The sequence below is a fragment of the Carassius carassius genome, chromosome 17 (assembly GCF_963082965.1).
Source record: "Carassius carassius chromosome 17, fCarCar2.1, whole genome shotgun sequence".
In the NCBI taxonomy this organism is placed as follows: Eukaryota; Metazoa; Chordata; class Actinopteri; order Cypriniformes; family Cyprinidae; genus Carassius; species Carassius carassius.
In genome coordinates this window covers 28,794,772-28,819,169 of record NC_081771.1, presented here as the reverse complement: position 1 = coordinate 28,819,169, position 24,398 = coordinate 28,794,772, and the positions used below count along the sequence as shown (strand labels likewise).

The 24,398-nt window shown below is 35.1% G+C and overlaps 4 protein-coding genes across 5 annotated transcripts; 3 read left to right on the top strand and 1 right to left on the bottom strand.

Annotated features, from left to right (window-relative positions):
• The first annotated feature begins 320 nt into the window (after positions 1-320).
• Positions 321-1,415, top strand: LOC132160616 (transcription factor Sox-21-A-like). Its single transcript, XM_059570257.1, has one exon. The coding sequence runs from the start codon at positions 619-621 to the stop codon at positions 1,309-1,311; it is 693 nt and encodes a 230-aa protein (XP_059426240.1). The 5' UTR covers positions 321-618; the 3' UTR covers positions 1,312-1,415.
• A 2,040-nt stretch (positions 1,416-3,455) lies between these two features.
• On the top strand, positions 3,456-10,003 carry ccdc65 (coiled-coil domain containing 65). Of its 2 annotated transcripts, none has more exons than XM_059570255.1 (9): positions 3,456-3,598; positions 3,934-4,090; positions 4,407-4,574; positions 4,731-4,900; positions 5,996-6,134; positions 6,625-6,822; positions 6,949-7,161; positions 8,250-8,402; positions 8,613-10,003. In XM_059570255.1, exons 1-9 carry the CDS (start codon positions 3,525-3,527, stop codon positions 8,904-8,906), a joined length of 1,566 nt encoding a protein of 521 aa, XP_059426238.1. In that variant the 5' UTR covers positions 3,456-3,524; the 3' UTR covers positions 8,907-10,003. The 2 variants fall into 2 exon arrangements, with proteins under 2 accessions (XP_059426238.1, XP_059426239.1); XM_059570256.1 differs by lacking the exon at positions 3,456-3,598 and adding an exon at positions 3,608-3,780.
• A 56-nt stretch (positions 10,004-10,059) lies between these two features.
• fkbp11 (FKBP prolyl isomerase 11) lies at positions 10,060-13,163 on the bottom strand. The gene is made up of 6 exons (XM_059570254.1): positions 12,757-13,163; positions 12,459-12,521; positions 11,120-11,207; positions 10,897-10,930; positions 10,666-10,736; positions 10,060-10,307 (listed from the first exon to the last, which is right to left on the bottom strand). The coding sequence occupies exons 1-6, from the start codon at positions 12,868-12,870 to the stop codon at positions 10,099-10,101; spliced, it is 579 nt and encodes a 192-aa protein (XP_059426237.1). The 5' UTR covers positions 12,871-13,163; the 3' UTR covers positions 10,060-10,098.
• Positions 13,164-14,800: 1,637 nt separating this feature from the next.
• LOC132161531 (ADP-ribosylation factor 3) lies at positions 14,801-22,504 on the top strand. The gene is made up of 5 exons (XM_059571649.1): positions 14,801-14,894; positions 17,447-17,737; positions 18,262-18,372; positions 19,191-19,315; positions 19,844-22,504. The coding sequence occupies exons 2-5, from the start codon at positions 17,590-17,592 to the stop codon at positions 20,003-20,005; spliced, it is 546 nt and encodes a 181-aa protein (XP_059427632.1). The 5' UTR covers positions 14,801-14,894; positions 17,447-17,589; the 3' UTR covers positions 20,006-22,504.
• Positions 22,505-24,398: the final 1,894 nt, after the last annotated feature.

Here is a 24,398-nt window from a genome sequence, read left to right as displayed (position 1 = left end):
AGATAGATAGATAGATAGATAGATAGATAGATAGATAGATAGATAGATGACTAATGAGTAGGCGTCTCCAACTTTTCAAAGTTTAATGCCATAACAATTTGCATCTGAATTTGCATTTAATGAATTGTCTGTTAAAGATTTTAAAATGTAATATTGTCATTGAACTAGCCTTCTGCCAGTGAAAGAAATGCAAAACTGTCCCACAGTGCTGCTGCTCATAGTGTTTTTAGATTTCACAGGACACACCCACACTCACGTCATTGGTCTCAGGACGAAAGGACACGCCCACTTCATTCATAACTCAGCGCAGGCGGCACAAATACAAGCAGTGATGAACATTTAACCCCAGATCACTACAGAGACTCACTCACACATCGTGCCTCCATGGATAACAACTCAAACCATTGGAACTTGTTTTAAGAGACAAATATCTGATTTTTGCAAGTTACATAAATTTGTCAAAGAGTCAAAACGTATTTCTAGGCGCAGATTCAGAATTGGTGCCATGTTACAAAGGTAACCCGGCCAGGTCTGACTGAACTGTGCGTCAAAGGAACTTTGGGCTGCTTTCCGGCGGACTGAAGTCGAAAAGGAGCAGCAGAGGAAACTGCTTCAAAAATGGCAAAGCCTATGGACCATGTTAAACGCCCCATGAACGCTTTCATGGTGTGGTCGAGAGCCCAGAGACGGAAGATGGCATTGGACAACCCGAAGATGCACAACTCTGAGATCAGCAAACGCCTCGGAGGTGAATGGAAACTCCTGTCAGACTCCGAAAAAAGACCTTTTATTGACGAGGCCAAACGCCTCAGAGCTGTTCACATGAAAGAACACCCGGATTACAAATACAGACCGCGGCGAAAGCCCAAAAACTTGATCAAAAAAGATAGGTATCATTTTAATGTGACGTACAATCCGGGTGACAGTGACCCGCTGAAAACAGACTCGCTGAGCGCGGAGAAGTCGTCTGTCGCCGCTGCTACCCGGGCGTTTTTTAGTCACCAACTGTCCACCAATCCCTATCCGTTTCTCGACCTGACCTCCAAAATCTCGGAATTACCCCCTGCACCTTTCCCACATTACTCAATGCTCGGGTATCCCGGGGGATTCTCCGCGTTTCACGGGATTCCCGGACTTCTGGCAGGTGCTCCGCACGCTCACCCGTCTGCGGGTAACCCGGGCCACATGGTGCCCTATAACTGCCTGGGCTGGCCGGGATCTGGACCTGCTGTTCCTTCATCGTACGTGCTTTTACCAGGAATGACCAAAGCTCAGCATGAACCTTATCTGACGTACGCTGCGGCGATATGATCAAGGAAATGAATGGACCATGGTGTTCATGTGCTATAAGGTCACGTGCACTTGTATAAATCTCTGCATTTTGTAATAAATAAATAAATGTTTAAAGAGTTGAATCTTTAATCTTTTTTATTTTTATTTTATTTTTTAAATGCACTTGTGTAGTTAGCAGAACTTTGCTGTAAAAACAATGATGTTACAAGCATAACTAAAAAGGCTACATATAACTAAATATGGCATTTTGTTGGCTGTATTTTACAGTAACCGTACATGCTATTGATTGATTTAATGTTAATATGCCAGCCTATTAGAGCTAATACAAATGTTACTGTAAAACGTGATGATAATAACATACTATGATCACATGGTACGACCAATAATAACATAAAGACAGAGCACAGTGAGGTCATTCATACATGAAGTCATACTTGGTACTGTCATGCTCACATACAAATTTCCTTTTTTTCTTCATATTTTTTAAATTATACTTTTGCAATTCTACAATAAAACTGACAACAAATTTATTTTGTATAGCATCTTTTAAAGTGGTGTTCTTAAAGCGCTGTAAAATTGAGTACCGTACATGTTAAGGTAATGTGTTTTTACTGTAGCATTTCACATTCTTTTCCTGTTAAACTGATTTTTTCTTTATAATGAGGCATGGCATGTATGAACACATGGTATGAGCTGATGCTATGACATGCACATTTTTTTATTCACTTTAAGTTTTTATGGTCAATTATACCAAATGTGGAGGTATAATTATAGCCTAATAACCAAATGTGTAGAATCATTCCAATCACCTTCTAATATCTGTTTGTTGATGTCAAAATAATGAAAAACCTGATAAATCTGCAATATGACACAGAACAGAAGACAAGTAAGAGAATGGCACACAGTGAAACAATCTGTTAAGAGGACAGCCATCCAAGCCAGAGACAGCAGCTCTATAACATCAGCTAAGCAGATAATAGCTCTCAACCAGGAACAGATTCTAAACTTTGATCAGGAGAAGCCCTTAAGAGGGACGTGAAGGAAAAGGAAAGAAAAATACATAACAAAGGCAACTAAGACACATTTAGATGGGAAGTTTCTTTTTACCAGTTCATGTGATCAGTTAACTTGCACTTCTCATGCTTTTGTTGACTAAACACAAGACACAAAGAAGAAAGGAATAAATCTTTCCCCAGCTAAAATATTTAAAATACTAATCAATTAAGTGCTTATTTATATACCATAAGATCAATAATCAATAACTTAAAGTCACTAAAACTAAACTGAGCTATTGAGAAATGTAACATATCCCAGACAGCAATATAGTGTTGGCCCAGATCTGGCCCGCGTGTAATCCATGTGAACTCAACAGTTCAGAAACTGAACGCATCAATAATCCTGGCAGGGCTTTTTAGCAGACAGCAAGAAAATGCAAAATTTTAAAAGCAAAACAACTGAAAAATCTAATTGTACCAGGAGGCCTATGGTGAGTCTTATGGTTAAAAAAATGGCAGATGTTGCCAAAACAATATTAGCCTAATCACATTAACATAAAATGCAGTCAGTTTAATGCATGTTAAATTTTGCATGTCAGTCAACTGACTAAAAGCAGTGGTCTATTTTTATCTATAATCAGCAGTGACAACAGGTTACAAAGATCATAGGTAATTACTGTAAGCTTGTGTTTTATGTAGGCTAAGTACAAAGATAACATACAGAATCACAAATAGCAGAATGATTAAGCTTCAGGAATGCAACTGTTTTATTAGGCTATGTATTTTCAATAACAAAAAAACGTAATGTTAATTTACATAAACAGAAACCATTTTCAGGGTAGCTTTTAAACATTCATAAAGACAAACAAGCCTATTATTGCTGTAATTAAAGTTATTTAAAATACAACACTATGAACATCCGCACATTTAAAGCTATAGCTCCCTCTGCTGCTAACAGCTAGCATTACCTTTAGTTTGACATGAATGCCTTTATGTTTTTATACAGTCTATGCTTTATGCCCTTATGCATGTATAATTTTATCTGTCAACTAATAATCAATAAAAAAAATAAAAAAATAAACATTTTCCACTTGAGCAAAACGACTTCATGAAAGGTTCAAAATCGTCCATGCTTTTTATTTTATGTCATTAAATTAAACTAATTATTAAACTAAATTAATTTCTGAAGTGAAACATGCACGCGCTCTACTGGATCGATATGGCAGTGCAGTATCAATGGCGCAGAAGCCTTCATTTTGGTTGCTAGGAAACAGTCAACAGTCAGAGCCAGTGCGTGTGGACGTCGAAGGGTAAAGACGATGTGAAATAACGATAGCACTGCTAAAAATGCTATTTTTTCCATCTATTTTTATATATTTGGGGCACAGTTTGTGTCTTTGACAAACTTTCTCTCAGAAGAAAGGATACAAGTCCTCATTTAAAATCACTGTTTAATCCTACTGGATTAAACTCAGACACAAACAAACGGATGGTTTGTATTAGATTAGTAATACTTTACATGTTTTTGTGCCTATATGGCCAAACTGAGGAATATTATTGTGTAATCTTAAATTGTTGGATTTAGCAAGTGTGTTTTTTTGTGTAGTTATGAAATGCATCTTCTCTTTTCCATCTGTGATCCCAGAAATACAGCAAGCATGCCTAAAAAAGCAGGGAAGAAAGGAGGCGGGAAACTGGTGGGGATGACAGAAGAGGAGAGGCTTCTGTACATGCAGCAGAAGGCTCAAGCTGAGGACGAGACGGCCAAGAGAAAAGAGGACATGCTCACACACTTCCTCAAGGTGACTTATAACATATAAAACATACACGGGGTGACAAAAATAGTTTAGAAATGTAAAAATTTTGTTTGTCATAAAATCATTTTGTAAATTAAATTTTATGCATAACTTTATCTATGCATAAATATTTATGCATCATTTCAACAAAATTTATTTGAGTATTTATTTATTTTACTCTATATGTGTTCATTATTTCTGGTGAATCCAGAACTGTTATTATATATATATATATATATATATATATATATATATATATATATATATATATATAAACTGTGAGGCGAGTGATTTCTGCACTGACATATGATTTGTTTTTTAGGATAAACTGCAGAAAGAGGAGAGAAACAGCGTACTGAATCTCCATAAGCTGCGGCAGCTATGGCGCTCTGTTTTAACACAGACCAAGACAGCAGAGCTACGCAATGACATGTCAGTGCTCAGCCAGAACTTTGAGAGAGTCCTGGACTACAAAGACAACATCATTAAGGTGACAACATCATTTAAGAAAATATAATGTGTTCACAAAGCTTTAATGTATGTAATATAGACTAGACTGTCGCTTCTAACTTATAGGAAGATCGGGATGCTATAACTTTTACGAGAGGATGGAAGCAGCAAGCTTGTGTGTGTGTGTTTTAAACAGAGTTTGGTGGTTGATCTGTCTGAGAGGGAGCAGCAGTCAGAGCTGGCACGCAGTTCTCATCTGCAGAACCTGGACTATCTGTTAGAGCTTCATAGGAGTCGGCTGGCAGAACTACAGCTGAACTTCACCACAAATCTAGAAGAACTTGGTTCAGAGTATAATACTGAGAGGTACGTATACACACACAAACATTTTGAATGTAGTCTGTTTCCCAGTTCCTGACAACATCGGTTGGGTAATTCTTTTTGTGCTGAACTGTAGAAAATGAACATATTTTTGGTTGTAATTTTGTTAATAAAAAATGTGGCATCAGAACAGATCTGGAGAAATTTACCATTACATAACTTTCTCAACCAATTGATCCTCTGCAGTAAATGGGTGCCGTCAGAATGAGAGTCCAAACAGCTGATAAAAACATCAAAATAATCTACAAGCAATCCACACAACTCTAGTCCTTCAGTTAACGTATTGTGAAATGAAACAATTAGTGTTTGTAAGAAAGAAATCCATCATTAAAGTTTTTACTTTTAAACCATTGCTTCCGGCTAAAATATAAGTCCATAATCTATGATAACACTTCTTCCAGTGAAAAGGTATGCATATTTCTCCCCTGATTCAGACAAGATGACTTTTTCACTGGTTTGGAAGTTAAAAACTTCTTGATGGCTTTGTTTCTTACAAACACACAGCTTGTGAAGTAACTTACTTGTGGATTATTGTAATGTTTTTTGTACTCTCATTCTGACGGCACCCATTCACTGAAGAGGATCCATTGGTGAAGAAGAGATGTAATGCTAAAAATCTGTTCTGATGAAAAAATAAACTAATCTACTTCTTGAGTGGCCTGAGGGTACATTTTAAGCAAATTGTAAATTTTGGGGGAACTGTCCCTTTGTTATATAAGAATATTTTTTTAAAGAGTTTCAGTTTGGTAGCACTTTATTTTACAGTCCTGTTCCTCATGTACATACTATGTACTTATTATAGTAATTACAATAACTATGTAATAACTAGGTACTAACCCTGAACCTACCCCTAAACCTAACCCTACCCCATGTAGTTACCTTGTATTACCAGAACTTTCTTAGATGAAATACACTGTAAGTACACTATAAGTACATGTTAGTACACGTACTGTAAAATAAAGTGCAACCGAGTTTCATATATTATACAATTTAATAAGAACTGTTTAGGGGCATGAAAATGCACGTCAAAGTAATGAACAAAGCTAGCATCATCTGTACTATATTTCTTTTATGTTTCAGAGAGCAAATTCTTTCAGAGCACCAGCAGGAGAGTATGTATTTGGAGAAGGTGATGTTTTCCTTGGAAAAGCATTATGCTGATCTTGACAATGAGGCTAGACGTGACTACGAGAGCACTCGCAATCAAATAAAAAAACAGGTACTGGTTTCATTATGTTTACGTTAATTAATTTGCCAGATGAAATTGCAGATTTGCAAAAAAAATTGTCACAGTGCAAACAATATTCATAGCTTTAGTAAAAACTAGATTATTAAAAAAGATGGAACAGAGGAGAAACACAGAAAAGAAGAAAAAGAAAAGTTTTATATATATATATATATATATATATATATATATATATATATATATATATATATATATATATATATATATATACAAGTATATATATATAGAATAAGAGTTAAGTGCCTAATTGCATTAACCTAATGGATTATAAAAATGCAGATTACAAAAATGTGTGTGTACATATGTATATATATATATTTATATACATTTATATGCCTTTAAAATTTTCAAATGAAGTCCTCAAAAATACTAATATTATACAGAATCTGTATAATATTTAACAAACCAAGACACATTTTTATGGGTTTAATATCATACAATGATGTTGGTTTTGTTTCTGCAGAACAAAGAGGATAAGCAATCAGTGAAAGATCAGATGGAAGGGGTGGTGGAAAAACTGTGGCGGGAACTTCAGCAGGTTTTACACCACTACAATGAGACCACTAAAGACAGATTCATCGCAACTGAGTCTCTGCAGATCAAGGATGGACAAAGTGCTAAAGAGATTGACACGCATAAAAAGCACATTCAGAAGCTGCAGGTCTGAAACAAAGTAGCTGACTACTTTGAAGAAGCATTTTTCCCTATACTTCCAATTGTGTTGTTTCACAGGTTTGATGATTTTATTGCCATTTAAAATGTGAAAAATGTGTTGAAACATTTGCAGGAGTCTATCTCTGCTCTGCGCTGTCAGCTGAGCTCCAGTCAAAGCGGAGTAACAGCTCAGCAGCTTCATTCAGGCCGTGAAGAGCTCGCCCAGAAAGTTCAACATTTCAGAGTCCACCTCGCTGAGGGCCAAGCCATCCGGAGAAAGCAGCTCACCAAACTTACCATTCAAAGCAGCGATGCTACTAAAAAACTGCAAGAGATTGTAGCCATGGTACATTTATGCATCCACGTTTTTCACAAAATATTTCCACAACCATCAACATCAAACTGTTCTTTATTTTTCAAACATCTGCTTTGTCCCTTCAAGTAATGCCATACAGTAAGGAATTAGAATGCTGTTTTAGATTGCTAAATATTTTTATGAATCTTTCCATTCATCTTATTTCTTGTACATGTTTCAAGTGAGGCATCAAAACCTCACAGAAAAGGAGTAGAATTAAAGAATAGAATTACATTTATTATTATTATTATTAAAATATATTTTAATTCAATCATCAAGTATATTAAATTGATCATAACATAATTTACAATTCATCCATTCTCCTATGTAATATCATATCATATGTGACCCTGGACCACAGAACCAGTGATGAGTGATAATGAGTGATAAGCTGAAATTGAGATTTATCCAGAATAAAAAAGCTTAAATAAGCTTTCCATTGATGTATGGTTTGTTAGGATAGGACAATATTTGAAAATCTGGAATCTGAGGGTGCAAAAAAATTTCCTTTAAAATTTTCAAATGAAGTCCACAGCAATGCATATTATTAATCAGTAATTAAGTTTTGATATATTTTCGGTTAGAAATGTACAAAATATCTTCATGGAACATATCCTAATGATTTTTGCCAACAAAAAAAAATCATTTTGAACCACAATGTATTGTTGGCTATTGCTAAAAATATACAAGTGTGACTTGTCCATATAATATAATATAATATATTTTTCCAGTATTCTCAAGAGAAAAATTATATCAGTTACAAAAATCTCCTTCAAAAACTCAAACATTCCATGAAAGAGAATGTATTCATAGTTTTTTCATGTTCAAAGTATAAGGTCGCTGCAATGCTTATAGCAAATTGGTCATGCCATACAATAACTGAGGGGGTAAATAAAAGAGGGTTGTGCACAAAACATGATGAAGCATGAAATAAGACTGGTTGTCTAGGTAAATCCTTCAAGTTCTTAAACTGGGAGAAACTGCTTCTTGTATCATGAGAAGACAGGGATGCATTGTAAATATTTATTGGGAGTAGTGTTGGATCTGGAGTAGAGATCATATTTCGCTCTCTTTCATAGGGGGAAAGGTTGATTCGTCTCTCTGAGATGTGTAGTAAGATGGAGACGGAGTATGAGAAGGTTCTGCCCTTCTACACATCCTCACTGAGTGAAGAAGAGCTGAAAAAGGAGAGAGCCAATGCCATGGAGCCGCCGACTGAGAAACTTGCTCAGGTAATGAGCACAGAGCTCAAGCTTATTCAAAACACACTCAGTAGTGCTTCAGATTCAGAACTTGCATTGTGGCTTTTCACAACCCCATGAATTTCAGATAAAAAAACATAATTTTCTCAATTGATATCAAGTTTCACTTAGATATAAATGACACTGTTAACTATTAATGCCAGTTATTGACTTTTGACTTGTCCTGTTCTCTGTCCCCAGCTAACGCTTGACTATTTGCCTCTTGAGAAGTTCTGGCAACGGTACAACAAGGTTCAGCTTGAACATTTGTGTCTGAAGCGAGAGAAAACGCTCCTGTTACAGGAAAATGAACGACTGAGGCTCTATCTGAAGCAGTATCTGGATGAAGTTTCGGTTTCTGATGAGAGTTTTCGGCAACAGAAGCTTCTGGTGGTGTTGTCTCCTTCTCTTCAGGACACCGCTGCCACTGAGAGACGCGATCAGAAGCGCTATGTGGTCCAAGAAGCAGCAAATATTGTGCACAAACAGTTTTAGGGAATAGATTGCATTGTGTAATGCAGAAGTGTTTCTGGTTGCAATTAAAATTAAAACATTTAGTCTGTTTAATGCAATGCAATGATTTAATGCAATGATCTCAGTGATTTTGATTTTAGCACACTTTCTTCACAGCTTATGTAGGCTATATCCAGTTGCGACAGTTCTATAGAAAAAAGTAAGGTTTTTAATGTCCTTTCATTGCCTAAAGATGGCGCCAAATCATTGAAGATTCCAAAAAATTCCATAATTTATATGTAGTTTTTAAAGCGTTCTATAACCATTGTATCCTGTTTTCCAATATTCTAAAGCAGAAATACTAAACAGCAAATTTAAGTATGTTAATGAACAACAATAGCAGTAATTCTGTGTTTTGAAATTCAAATATTGATTTGCTGCAAGGTTTGTCTGCATTTTTCAAACTCCTTATCAAATACTGACCTGGAGTGAATGTTATCTTTCTGCTTTCACTCACATTGACATGACACGATTGATAAAGACCCTAATCACAAATTTGCATGAGGGACTTTAAGCCGAGGCAGTATAGATGAATTCTCTCCACAAATGTCTTTAACATCAGTAATAAAGCAATTATACAATAAAGGCAATTCATCTCTAACTCTGGTTAATTTTTAATCAAGGAGTAAAGACAAAAATGACTGATTGGGATGAGTTGCATTTCATACTCAATGCTGCAGACATTTTAGCCCATAAACATTAATACACGTGGTTTAAAATATTTAGCTGATTTCACTCAGAAATCTGTTCTTTTAAATGGTAATAATATTTCACAGATTTATGATATTTTTCAGCCTTGGGGAATATAAAAGAAATCTTCCCAAATTTTGAATTGTAGAGTATATTTAATTGAAACAGGTAATGAATAATATATCAGAGATTTCTGAGGCAGAATGTTTAGGCTAAACAGTGTGTGCATAAATTACAAAATCCCCAAATTATACATTCTTGTATGCTTTGAAATTCTCCTTAACATACCTATAGAAATACTTTTTGGGGTCACTGTACAAACTAAGGAACATTGTAAGTGGATCCAGATAAATGTATCTGCTCAATGACTTCCATAGGAGAGTTTTAATTGACTGTTTAAATGCCCTCAAATAAGATACAAAAAATGAAAGCACCAATTGAAGCATTTCTTATTTAAATATTTTATTCTTTTTGGCTTTAAAACTTATTTCTTCTTGCTTTTCTTGTCTTTGTTCTTCTTCTTGCCTTGAGGTTGTGCATGTGCTTTGTTGTAGAGGTAGAGACCCACTAAACCCAGTAAAGTGGGAACCAGCGCCAAGCACAGAAGAGGCAAGATGTCATTAACTAGCTTCTGCCACGGCGTTTGCTGGGACAGAGAGATCACCTCCACCTCAAACTCAAGTGTGCTGTCCCCTGTGAGGAAACAACAGGATTTAAAGGGAGAGACCCCCAGAACCTGTTTGACTTTCTATCTTCTGTGGAGCATGAAAGGAGATATTCTGATAGATACTGATAACCGAATAGTTTTAGCTCCCATTTCTGTCCATACAATGTAAGTTAATGGAAACAGAAACTGCTTGCCTAACAAAATTCTTTCAAATATCTGTTTTCATGTTCTATATAAGATAGAAAGTCATACAGCCTGAACAACATGAATGTGAGCAAACGATGAAAGAATATTCATTATTTGAGGTGAATTATCCATTTAACCGTTCAAATAAATAATCATTATTACCAGCTTAAAGCCACTTTAAATGTATGGCCGTGCTACCTGGAATGGTTGGAGGGTATCCTCTCTTTCCATACGCGAGATGAGCTGGAATCGTGGCTTTGATTTTTTGTCTGTGCAAAAACAGTGCCAGAAAAGACTGAAAACGGACTCTAAAGTGGGTGATTCAGACCTTTTCTTGAAGTGTTCTTCAACATAATTCAATCGCTGTACTTTTACCGTCTCTGCCTACATGCATAGCCAAGTGACATGCAGGCGTTGACTTCAACTTACCCTTCACACAATCCCACCAGGGCTTGCTCTAGGCCTGCCAAGCAAAATAATGTGTTTTATAGATATGCGCAATTGTGGAAACAGCAAATCATTTCTGTTTATTCCATGGATTGCAAAAAAAAACATGACCTTAGTTATCATAACAGTCTTTCTCTAAAAAAGTTCTGTTGTTATGAATATAACATATTATTTGGGGATGGACTGCAGAGGTGGAGCCTCATACCTGTGATGACAGACCTCTTGCCCAACTCTACGACCAGAGGCTCACGAGACAGAGAGGTGTCAATCACCTTCCCATCCATCAGTCGACCCTGTGCAGGAAAGGAGAAATGGTGTTGAAGGTCAGTTGCATTCATTTTTACATAGACACAACGAATTATTTGTTGTAAATACATCTAGAACTTAATTGATAAAATGTAATGAAATCACTGCCAGGATGCTAGAATTGTGGATTGACTTTTAAAGGTTTTGGAAGCACTAGTGTTATACAAAGACAAAATATAAAGGCGGCATATTTTAATAATCGGGTTGGGGCATGTTTCACCAGGTGTTTTACATGCTGAAATTTTAAAACATTTTATTATTTACAATTCCTGTTGACCAAAACAATATTTGTGTATATGTGTATGACATTTAAATGGTAGTAAATATTTAATAGAATATTTAATTAATCATAAATTATTAATAAAATTAAAAAGATTTGAGAAAGTATGTCTACAGTTTAAACATTATCTGATATATATATATATATATATATATATATATATATATATACATACACATACATATATATATATGTGTGTGTGTGTGTGTGTGTGTGTGTGTGTGTACTGTATATAGTGTTATTATAGTATATTTAATATAAATTTATAGATTTATTAAAATATTTCATTATACGTTTTTATATTTTTGGTTTTAAAGTGAGCTATTCTGTAATGTTTTGTCATTTTAAATTCTAGTAATTTAGTTGTGTTTTTGTCATTTTATTTTTGTTTGTTTTTTAATATCTACATAGTTTTAATTACAAGTTGTCAAAATATGTAATCATGTGTTAAATAAATTACAATTATTTTTAAAATTGTACTTTTTATTTTTAGAAAATACTTTGATGCAGTGACCTAATCTAAGAACTATTCAAGGCCTCCTCTTATATGTTCCGCGCGCGCGCTCGCTCGCTCTGACTGACTCAACTGCTGACGTGTTGCTCCGCCTCCTCCACAACATTTGGTTCCGCTTAAAACTAAAATACTATTAAAAAATAACTGCATTTCGAAACAAAAAGATGTCTCCAAGATTAGCTTCTGTTCTGTATGAACTAAAGAGGAATGTGTTATCGTGTTCATCTCTCTCACGTAATGCATTACAACTCCAGTTTCTGTCAGATATGGCGAGTCCAGATGTCAGCTTGAGTCTGCCACATCACTGAACGATTTAATGAGCAAATACCCCCCAAGAGTCCATTTTGACGCATTTTAAGTCAATCATACCAAGAGATTTCTTTGGGATGTGCCTCGTTTTTCAGCATAATAGGGTCTAAAGGCGCAACGCGTTGTGTTTATTACCGTGTAATGGATTTGAAGCGTGTCTCCCATCTCGGATGTAATCGTGCATGTCTCTGGCTTCACCTAAAATGGTCAAAAACACAATATTGAGGAAATATAACAGAGTGGACATCGTAAGGAAATGAAATGCACAGACCATCGACTGTATTAAAAACGATGCAACACTGAGAATATGCATTTTGAATTGATACATGTGCATCTATCATCAAAACACGAATGCAGCGAGCCGCTTCGTGGACTCCTGTATCAATAGTCACTCTAGTCATTCATAAAAATAAAAAAACTTGACCCAGCTTACCAACGTGTCCACAACCAACTGCTCGATCACGCTTTCTTTGCTATCTCCGTCCTCAGCTGCAACAAATGCAAAAGCTGCGAGAAAAATCAAGGCGATTCCTGTCCGAATTCGCATCGTGTCTCACGTTAAGAGAAAATCAGCACCAACAATAACCACAAAAAAAGGATAAAAGCTACTTTAAGTGTCTGACTTCCGTCACAAGAGTCGCCCCACTGCAGCCTGCGGCGCCGAGAGAGCCAATAAATACTCGGACAAGAAGAGATGCCAGTTAAAGCTGATGTGTTATTATAGTGAAGAGATAACGGCAGGCTTATAGACGACCCTCGAGCACTGGACCAATACCTGGGTCACTGGAATCCCCGCCTTATAATCCGCCAGCATCCCAGAAGTCTCTCCACATGGCTGCTGCAGTTAGAGAATTGCCCCGCTAGAGGGCGCGTTGTATTCCGCGGGTGAGAACAGCAATAAAGCGCTACTGCATCTCTTTTTTCTTGATTTGTTTAAAGGTAAAGTGTGTAATTTCTGCAAAACAAGCGTCAGTAACCGGAACTGCAAAAATAATAGCTGTTGTCAAACAAGTTTCTTGAAAACTCCCCGTCTTCCATTGTTCTTGCAAACAGATAGCCCCGCCCCTGCCACGTTGAACCAATAATGAGCAAATAAGCATGAAGTATTTCATGATCCGAAAAGTACGCACTATAGCTTTAAGATTTTTATTTTTTATAATGCGAATTATATAAATTATAATCTATAGTCTATATAATGCTTTTGCACCATAAATCAGTTATAAAAACATAGCCTGCCCTCTTAGTATAATTATTTTATTCTTTGAATTCACATCTTATTTTTATGTTTTTAAAGAGTTCAACTTCAAAAAGGACGTTTTTGTCATTAATTACTCACCCTCATGACGTTCCAAAACCGTGGGACCTTCGTTAATCTTCAGAACACAAATTAAGATGTTTTTGGTCAAATCTGAGAGCTCTCTGAGCCTCTGTTGACAACAATGCAACAGAATTTTCATTTTTGGGAGAACTATCCCTTTAAGTTATATTTGAGTTATCATGTTGTCTTTGCAAGCTTTGTTATTTTATTATCACTCTTTATTATTCTTATTTTATTATCACCTTTTATTATTGTTATTTTATTATCATTAGTAAGTAACATTTATTTATATAGCACCTTTAATAGACAAGGAGTCACAAAGTCCTTAAAATCAAAATCAAAACAAGTTAAATACCAGCTGCACAAATACCACCAAATTAAAATAAATAAATAAACTGGTTTCAGATCATATTGTTAGTTAAAAGCTTGTCCAAAAAGATGTCTTTGGGTGTTTTCTTTTTATTATTAAATTTTCATAAATTAGTTAATGTTATTTAAGAATCCCTACTATTATAATTTTTGTTAATATTTTGAATTATACTTTTTATTTTTCTGTTTTCATTGTAATTTTAGGCCATTTTGTGTATTTTTTTATTTATCATTATTTAATTTTTATTGAAATATATTTATGCAGGCTAGTTCATATTAAGTTTAAATGTATTTAGTTTTGGTCATTTTAATGCTTAAGCTCAAACTAAATGAAAATGAGAAATGCCTTGCCTTGGCAACGAGCTGAAATAAAACATAAAAAAAACTATTTCAGTAATTGTTTATTTAATTATAAGTAATTCTATTTTGTACTGGTGTTAGTTTTAGTATAGTTTAACGTTAACAAGTATGATGTAGAACACCATGTGATTTAAGTTACCAAACTATTTCATATTAAGTGTCAGTTTAACAGTTTATTTATTGTTTCATTTCGAGACTTACAGTGTCTTTTTATTTTCCATTTTGTTTTCCTCAAATAGTCCTAAATGGGTCAAAAATAAATGCACATTTTATGCTTAAAATAAAAAAATACAAAGATATTTGCTAAGAATTTCCAGGGAAGTTTTAGTTTGAAGGACTGTCAAGCATTTCCTTGACATGTCATTTGTTTGGCTATGATACCTGACCTGACTGGAGGCAGTCTCAAGATGCAAAACCAAACATCGCGAGAAATCCCCATCCAAGCCTCTGCTGTCGGCGTTAACTCTCGTGATATTTTCTCTCTGTCTCTCCGTGTCCAGAATCGGCTGGTGTCAGCTCGCAAGGTAATGCAGATACGTTCAACTGTTGTGTTTGCTTTAAAATGAAGCGTTTGGAGGTGGTTCTGACGCGTTGAAATGTTGTCTGTACGTTTGGTGAAATATGACAGCGCGTCTAATATTGCTGCTGGAGACAGAAAGGCCTTCCGCGAGGCACGTACCGTCTCTCTATCTCTCCAAATGAATGAAGATCTGTATCAGAGATGATGTGCTTGCTGTCTTACGCCTCTTCAGATATAATGACGGCTCGTATTGCGCTCGGGTTTTAATTGATTCTGGTTGGCTTTTGCATGAATTGTAGTGATCTTGCATAAGAACATTTCATCCATCTGCTTCGTGCCAAACGCCTCTATTCACGGAGAAGCTCCGATCTTTGTATCCTACGCCGACACTGTCAAACGGTCGTAGGCCTTTATGAGCTCCAGCAGTAATCCATATTATTAATTTAGCGCCATATTAATGTTTTTAATGATTAGATATCACGTGGACCTCCGTCTAGCGCAGTTGTATTTCGATGTCTCGTGACAACATTGTTGGGGTCTCTTGCAGGGATCTGAGGAGAATCATTCAGAAACGAGGAAGCCTTTAAAAACGACGAGGTCTGTTACAAACGTAGTTGTAAATGATACTCGTGATGTGTTTTGTGCAAGGGGATTGCTGGAGGTGGGTCGGGCGTCAGCACCATGGACAGCTCAGCCGGAGTCAGACCCCCGCAGCGTTATGATCATATTATTATTCATCACAAACACCTTCTCGTATCATTGTCTTAATGAGCACATTTACATGTGCATTATGCAGCTTTAATATTGTTACCTTTTGTATTGTTTTTAAAGGGGAGGCCAAGGCTAGCTGTCACACTTCTGTCATTATTTCTACTTTAAAAGTCAGCTTCTTTCTAGGCAGGTTTACGAAACAAAATATATTTAACGTTTTCACTGTGGCTTGGAAAGTATAAAGATACAAATGAACACATTTTGATATTTGGTGACAACGTAACCCAGTTGCATTGTGGCATTATAAGCTGTCACAATATGGACACACTGCTAGAGATAATATAGATTTGTGTATTTGGACATTTGACTCAAAGCCTTACAGTTCCTTTGATAAAGCCACTGTTTGGCTAACTTCAGTCTCCCCTAAACATGTTTAATTTCAAAATTTAAGCTTTATACAATGACAGTTCATGAATTAGGACAACTCGGTTATTGGGGAATGTGTTCTACATCTCGGATAACTCCATCTGGGAACGTTCAGGGATGACTAGTGGGGGTTCATGTGAAGGCGGGATATGAGAGGGATGAACAGATTGCTGGATGGCCTGAAGACAGGATCATAGTTTCTTCAGTTCAGTCTGTAGCTTGTACACATAAAGCAGTCTATTGAATAGCAGAAATGTATACGCATCCAAAAGCATCATGTTCATTCAATCCGCTTGCAACTTCTAAATGTGTCTTTGATAATCAGCGAGTGAAAGAATGTTTGATTGAAATGTTCAAATTGCACTCCTCATCATTTACATGTTAAATTCGGTCAGTCCAACTGAATCACAATTTATGTAGATCATTTGCTGCAATATGATGCATATTTGTTTCTAAAGGGTGCATATTTGTACATATTAGTATCTATAAAAAGTAAATGTTAGCACCTAAAAAGTACTTTTGAAAAGTGACAGCTTTTGTACCTTTTTTAATGTACATACATACATACCTACACTACTGTTTACTGTTTTGGAATAAAGTCTCTCTTTCTTATTTATGACTCTGGACCACAAAACCATAGCCAAAACAACATTGTATGGGTCAAAATTATCGATTTTTCTTTTATGCCAAAAATCATTAGGATAAAGGTAAAGATCATATTCCATGAAGATTTTTTGTAAATTTCCTACCGTAAATATATCAAAATGTAATTTATGATTAGTAATATGCATAGCTAAGAATTCATTTGGACAACTTCAAAGGCGATTGTCTCAGTATTTAGATTTTTTGCACCCTCAGATTCCAGATTTTCAAATAGTTGTATCTCGGCCAAACCATACATCAATGGAAAGCTTATTTATTCAGCTTTCAGATGATGTATAAATCTCAATTTAGAAAAATTTACACATATGACAGGTTTTGTGGTCCATGGTCACATTTGATTGAACAGTAAATAAAACAGTAATATTTAAATTTGAAATAACTGTTTTCTATTGAAATTATTTTTAAATGTAATTTATTCTAGTGATGACAAAGCTTCAGTCTTCAATGTCACATGATTCTTGAAAAATCCTTTTAATATGCTGATTTCATGAAACATTTTTTATGATTATCAAGGTTGAGAATCGTTCTTCTTCTTGTTAATATTTTGGTGGAATCCGCGATGCATTTTTTCAGGATTCTTTGATGAATAGAAAGTTCAAAAGAACAGCATTACTTTGAATTATAATTTTTTGTAACATTATAAATTTCTTTTACTATTACATTTTATTAAGACAAGATACCGTTTCTGAATAAGAGTGCACATTTTATGCACATTTATATATTTTATCCTTTCTCATTTCTTTTTCCCTTTCCAAGACTCTAGATTCTTTTTCTCAGCTAAATAACCTTGTTTCTCAAGGCTTTCAGTTTTTTTTTTTTTTTACCTCAGTGGATTGTTCCACATCAAGGACTTCAGCTTTCTGGATTGTGATTGGATAGACGAAGCAAAACATTGAATCATGGGGAATATTTTTGGCAATCTGCTGAAGAGTCTGATAGGGAAGAAAGAGATGAGAATCCTGATGGTTGGATTAGATGCTGCTGGTAAAACCACCATCCTTTACAAACTGAAGCTGGGAGAGATCGTGACCACCATCCCAACCATTGGTAAAATCCTTCTCTTACTTTATTCTATCGTTGTGTTGACTTACAATATTATTATACAGGATTCTGTATATGCTTAGGCAGAATTCAAGGTGTGAAACACAGTGTATAAATGTGTATGTATTACATCATATAATTAACTTTTGTGAAACAGCTAGTTGAAGAAAATTTCCATTTCAGTTTTTTAAATTACAGTTTAGTAAATTCGTTTTCTTGTGGGATGAGACCATTTAAATTTACTCTTCGAAATTAAATAGAGAAGATTATTCAGTTGTGACTTACACTGTAACTTTTAGTTTCCATTAAGCTAAATATTTTAATGCTGCTATTACTTTTGACATACATAAATGCTTTTTATAGCAGAAACTGCCAGGTATGCAGTATCTGTAGAAGTCTGTAAGTTAGGAATTATGTCAATTATTCTTAAGAAATTAAAATGTTACAGTTTCCCTAGTGTCCCTACATATATACTGTTTAGATCCTGTGATTCTGGGTCACACCGTGTAAGTTTGTGTTTGTGTCTTAAGGCTTTAACGTGGAGACCGTGGAGTACAAGAACATCAGCTTCACTGTGTGGGATGTGGGTGGTCAGGATAAAATCAGACCACTCTGGAGACACTACTTTCAAAATACACAGGGTGAGTTACACATACAATCCACTTCTCCCACTAAAACACAAGCTGGATTGAGTTGACTGTGCAAATGATTGTAATTTGATGCATCTGTGTAGTTTGTGTTGTGTTCAGTGAGCACACACTGCATTTTCAGGGTTGGTCCTGCAGAGCCACCTTGTAAACATGGAGCAGGGTTATTATAGCTAACTCCAATTAAATCCATCAAAATGTTTTTGTTACTTGAATCATAATAAACAAAAAGGGAAAGAAAAGAAAATATGTATAAATAAATTATTATTTAATTAAAAATAATAATAAAAAATGTATTGGAATAGTTAGATAGGTAAAAATTGGAAAAATGTGTAAAACACATGATATGTAAAAATTGATAGCCTGAATGCACTTTGGATAAAAGCGTCTGCTAAATTTAATTTAATTAAATTTTTTAATTTAAATTTAGTTCCCCAGGCAACATTATTCATTTTCATTTAGTTTAACTTTATTGTTTTAATATATGACTAAAACTGAAAAACAAAAAAACATAGAAAAATATATATTCTTTATAAAACATATAAATTATTTACATAAAAAACTAATAATGATGACATAACAGAATTCCTAAAACATTAGCTAAAATTTTATTAAAATGGAAAATATTGATTAAAAACTACAATAGTAAATCTACATCTTAGTGTAAAATAGCTCAACGAAACAATGTTCTTTTTAAACAAAACATTTCATAGCTAAATTAAATCTGGGTATTTTTTGAGTTGTGCTAATGTTTGTTGCTTGTTGCTTGTGAAAAGTCTCTTCTTTATCTCTGCTCATTTTTCTTTCCTTAGGTCTTATCTTTGTGGTTGACAGCAACGATCGGGAGAGAGTTAACGAGGCGCGGGAGGAGTTAATGAGGATGCTCGCTGAAGATGAACTGCGTGATGCTGTCCTTCTTGTCTTTGCAAACAAACAGGTACTGTGGTTTTTTTATTAAAGCATCCCTACTACCTGACAGATCACAAAATATATGTCCAAAAAATCATTTAATATTTTAATATTTATACTATCATTTAAAAGATTGGGGTCATATTTATTCAGCAAGAATTAAATAATTAGAGGTGACAGTAAATACTTTTACATTGTCACAAAAATGTTTATATATTATAGCTGTTCTTTTGAACTTTCTTTTGAACTTTCTATTCATAGGTAAACCAGAAAACATGTATTTTCCAATAAAAATAAAAATAAGCATAACTACTGTTTTAACATAATAAAAAGAAATGTTTCTTGAGCAGCAAATCAGCACATTAGAATGATTTCTGAAGGATCAAAACATTTTATATAAACTGAAAACATGTCCATCAACAGCAGTCCATAATCTATCATCTGTTTTTCTGTGGCTAAATTGTATATTTATTTTAGAATAAAAATATCTTGTCCTGTCTAAGCAAATACTCAATTTCACAATCTGCTCTCATGTTTTATTCCTCCTTGACTGCAGGATCTGCCGAACGCTATGAATGCAGCTGAGATCACAGACAAACTCGGCCTCCATTCGCTCCGCCATCGCAACTGGTATATACAAGCGACCTGCGCGACCAGTGGCGACGGTCTGTACGAAGGGCTCGACTGGCTTGCCAATCAGCTGAAGAATAAGAAGTGAGGGGCGGGATTTTCATTACGTGGCTGTCTCTCGCTTTGGGAAAGGGGTGGGACTAATTTGGCCTTCGGAATCATTATGTTTGGTTTCTCTTTGTTTAATTTTTTGGTATTTTTTGGTTGTATTCTGGAAAAACACAGTATGTGGTTTATGGAGCCTTCTACGTTCTGTGTAAATCATCTATAGGTTTGTACGCACACACGCATTCACACGAAGATCAATATTTCCTCTGTTGAACTTTCCATTTCAATGTATGAAAAGTGTCTGTTTATAGCATCAACGTTTAGTCGATTTAATCGTCTCTCCCTCACTCACTCGCTAACGTGTTTTCAATCAGTGATCAGTGTTGTCCTTGACTGCCACGAAAAAGATTGTTGGGTCTGAGCGCGCTCATGTATTATGTAATATGCTTATGTATTTCTTCGTATTGTCAAAATGCTCCATAGATGCGATTATGATGCAGTTTGCCTCCTCACGCACACAATATTCACAGTCTGTGATGCCGTTCGTTCGTGATTGCATTAGATACCCTGCTGTGTTTTGCATGGCTCTTTCTCTCAGTGTGGTGTTAAACGTTGTGGTGTTGTAGAGGTTAGATCTGCATGTGTGTGTTAAGTCACACGAAGCTGGTTGGTGTTGCATGCTGCTTTGTGGCTGTGCTGTACAATAAATGTTGCTTATCACACATCCTTCGCCTAAATTGTGAGTCAAACGTGGTGCTGTTGGGTTGTCCACCATAATTCACATTCAACTGAAGCTGTAAATAAAGCTTTTTCCAATCAAACGCCCCTTTGTTGTAGAATTGACTTGGCTAATTGTTGCATGGATATTGTTTTGTATGAATCACTAGCATTGTCTGCATGGAATGCATGCTGTGCTGTTAGTCCAATAGATAGATAGATAGATAGATAAGATAGATAGATAGATAGATAGATAGATAGATAGATAGATAGATAGATAGATAGATAGATAGATAGATAGTGAAATGCTGTTTAAAAGTCCTTTATTAGTTGCTATACTAATTTGCCACTGACATGATTAGTAGATTGTAAACTGTTGCCTATTATTTTGCTTTTACTTTCATATTAGTGAACAGCATAAAACAGCACACACATGCATTAAACCTCGGTATGTCAGTGGTCTGTGGCAAACTGCATAATAACTCATCTGCTTATGTTTTGTTTGCATGTTTCATGCTCATAATGCATTTTGTGGGTTCAGACGAACATATCGCCCCCCAACCAATGTGAATTTGTTGAATCAGTGCACACATTTGGACTTTATTCATGGTGTTTTGGATTATTATAGTTCAGAAATGAGAAAAATATCTAGAAATGTATATTTAAAGAAGGATGTCTTTTGTGTTTAACACTTTATATTCTATTTCATAATCTATATCTGTTACAGACCACAAGGACAAATGCTAAATCAAATGCTAACCTATTTTACCGTGCTAGCCAGTGTAAATACAACAAAACTGCTTATCCTGCATTGCGTGTGTGTTGGTAATCCATCCATCACACAGAAATCTAACACTAACGAAGTCTGTTTGTAATTGTGTGTGTTTCTAGCATTGTTTTCTAGTTTGCATTTTTGGCATTTTCCACTTAATACCCAGCACCTTTCCACTAAAACCCATTGTTATGACTCTTATGACTGTATGAACATTATAAAAGGCAGGTCTTTTCAACCTAGGACATGGTTTGAATGGTGTCTTTTATTTTATTATTTTGAGCGTTGTAGCATGTGAGTGATGCAGGAACGTTACCAAAACAACTGTGCTATTTAGCAAGACACTTAACCTCAAATGATCCAGTTTGGCTATGGAACATAAGCTTAGTTAGCTTAACACACTCTACAGTAGTATTTCAGCATATAATGCAAACAGCGATATGTCTGCAAGGTCATTTCTACACAAGTCTGCAGTGTGAATCGTCCAGTCTGTTAGGTTTTGTGGCCTTATCTTCTTACTAAAGTGTGTTTTCACAAGGTTATTTATTAACTAAGTTATTGGGTTGCTTGTTTTGTTTTAGTTGATCTGGGAACAAAAGGGGTTCAAAAAGTTCAAAGCATTTATTCTTTGCATTAAATAGTTTGTGTGCTTATTGAGTAGCTAGGGTTGACTTTTTAGGATGGTTTAAAGTTTGATTGTATCTTCTTCGATATTCTATTTTTATTTATGTATTTATTTCGGTGAGTGTTTTGGTGAATGTGTTTTTACCTCTGTGTGCTTATGCATTTACTTTGTTGATTTTTTTTTACTGTGTTGGGTAAATCATTTTGAAGGCTTATACAGTGTCAGTGAACATAATCAATGAAGGGGAAAATTATTTCTGAATAAATAAATAAATAGAACTTAGAAATCATGGATGAAATGTGTAATTATCTCTTACAGTAGATTAAGAAAGGTTATTGCTGATTATTATGATGTAGACACCAAAATCTTTCTCTCCCTCCGATTGCTGACTGTAACACCACACTCAAATAAAAACATGAAAATTATTTGCTGTGCCTTCTCTCTTTTGCGTTTGTTCCATTCTATTTAATTTTTTACTTAAAAACCTTATGTAATGACCACACCTGCTGGAAGATTATAGTGGATACTGCTGAATAAACCTATCCTTCCTGCTCTCTGGAATATGCTTTAGTAAAGCCACCTAATGATTTCATCATATTGTATATTATGTGTAATGTCTTATATTGATCTCTGGTAGGCGCCAGAAATGGATCATGTCTAATCCTAGATGTAATTACAGTTTTAGTGGATTGCATTATTTATCATAAATGTCTCACAAAGATAAACTGTGCTTTGAAACTTCTAAGCTGGAGTCGTAGAGTAGGCCTGCATCGAGTCTCTTTCTGCACTGCAGTCCCTTATGTCCACCAGAAGAGAGCAGAACTATTGTGAAAACCAACAGTTTGAGACACTTTTCAGTTTGGGAAAGGAAGTAAAGAACAAAAAAGCATTCGCATTATGACATATGCGCTTACCAATGTATAATATATATACAGTGCTAAACATTCACAAACCCACGAGATGTTCAAAGTAGGAAGTGTGTGAGAAAGCTCAATCAGAGTGTGTTCTGGGCTTTAATGCTGTTGGCTAGTAAAATATTAACGAACAAGGAATGTGTCCCAAAATCATAAAAGACCTTGTTTATGCGCTGCAGTTCCCTGTAAAAAGAAAAAAATAGCATATGATGTATCAGAGCATATAGAGGACAGTAAAGAATTCACTAAGGGTTGTTGTGTAAGTATGCCTGTCTGTCTGTGTACTTGTTTGTTCAATCAGTGCCTCACACAGACCGGTAGTGCAGGAAGAGCTGGTCTTTAAAACCTGATTTCCAACTGTGACTACAAGGGGGAAGTTAATTGTTCAAAAACAATTGCATGCTGTGAAAACAAAAACACTTTAAACATAATAAGTTGATTAGTGTGTAGCATCCATTTGGGCCGTGTGTGTCAAATTTGATGAACTACAGTATAAGGAATTTGCTTAATAATAAAGAAAATATAAATAAAGTGTATTTTTTTCCAAAAAAAGAAAGAAATTGTAATAATTATTTTAGATTACAATTACATGCATTATTGTGAGGCACAGTATGTGATAGTTTAGTGATTACTGTTGAGACATTTAGAATAAATTACAAAAAAGACATTGGAATGGGAAAAAAAAGAAACTATAAAAATGTGCATAATAATTAAAATATACATTCTTATTTTGTCAGTTATTCAGTTGATGTGATTTCTGTCTGAGAGTGAAGTCTCAAGTAAAAGATTAGTGAGTACTGTTGGGAAATTACAATAAGTAGCCTACAATCCAAAAATTACAACATAAAAATAAAAATGAAATTTCTAAAATAATATTAAAATGTATTATTTTGAAAGTTACAGAACTGCTGTAGTTTTTGTTTCAGAGCGATGTGTGATTTTACAGTTTAGCGTTCCTTTTGAGGCATTTAGAATTCATAGAATTACAGTGAATACATTAAAAAAAGCAAATCAAAATGTAAACACATAAATAAAAATATTTATTTAAAATGTATTATTTTTGCAGTTAAACACATTATTGTCTCAAAGGTCTAAAGCCATCTGAACTGAGGCACAAAGTGCTCTTTGTGAGACCGAGTCCAGAGCCACCAAAGAAACACTGATAAACTAGAGGACGATACCGGGACACAATGCCAGCCTTGACTTACACACAATGAGACCCTCACTCCAACATGACATTATTATCGATACAGCAAACCCCGGATGTGTGTAGCTATATGTGTGTTTATTCAGAGAGAGAGAGAGAGAGAGAGAGAGAGAGAGAGAGAGAGCAATCTAGGCACATAAATCTATCACAATCTCGTCAGTGTTTTCAGCTGTGAGGACTCTCGGCTACTGACGGGAA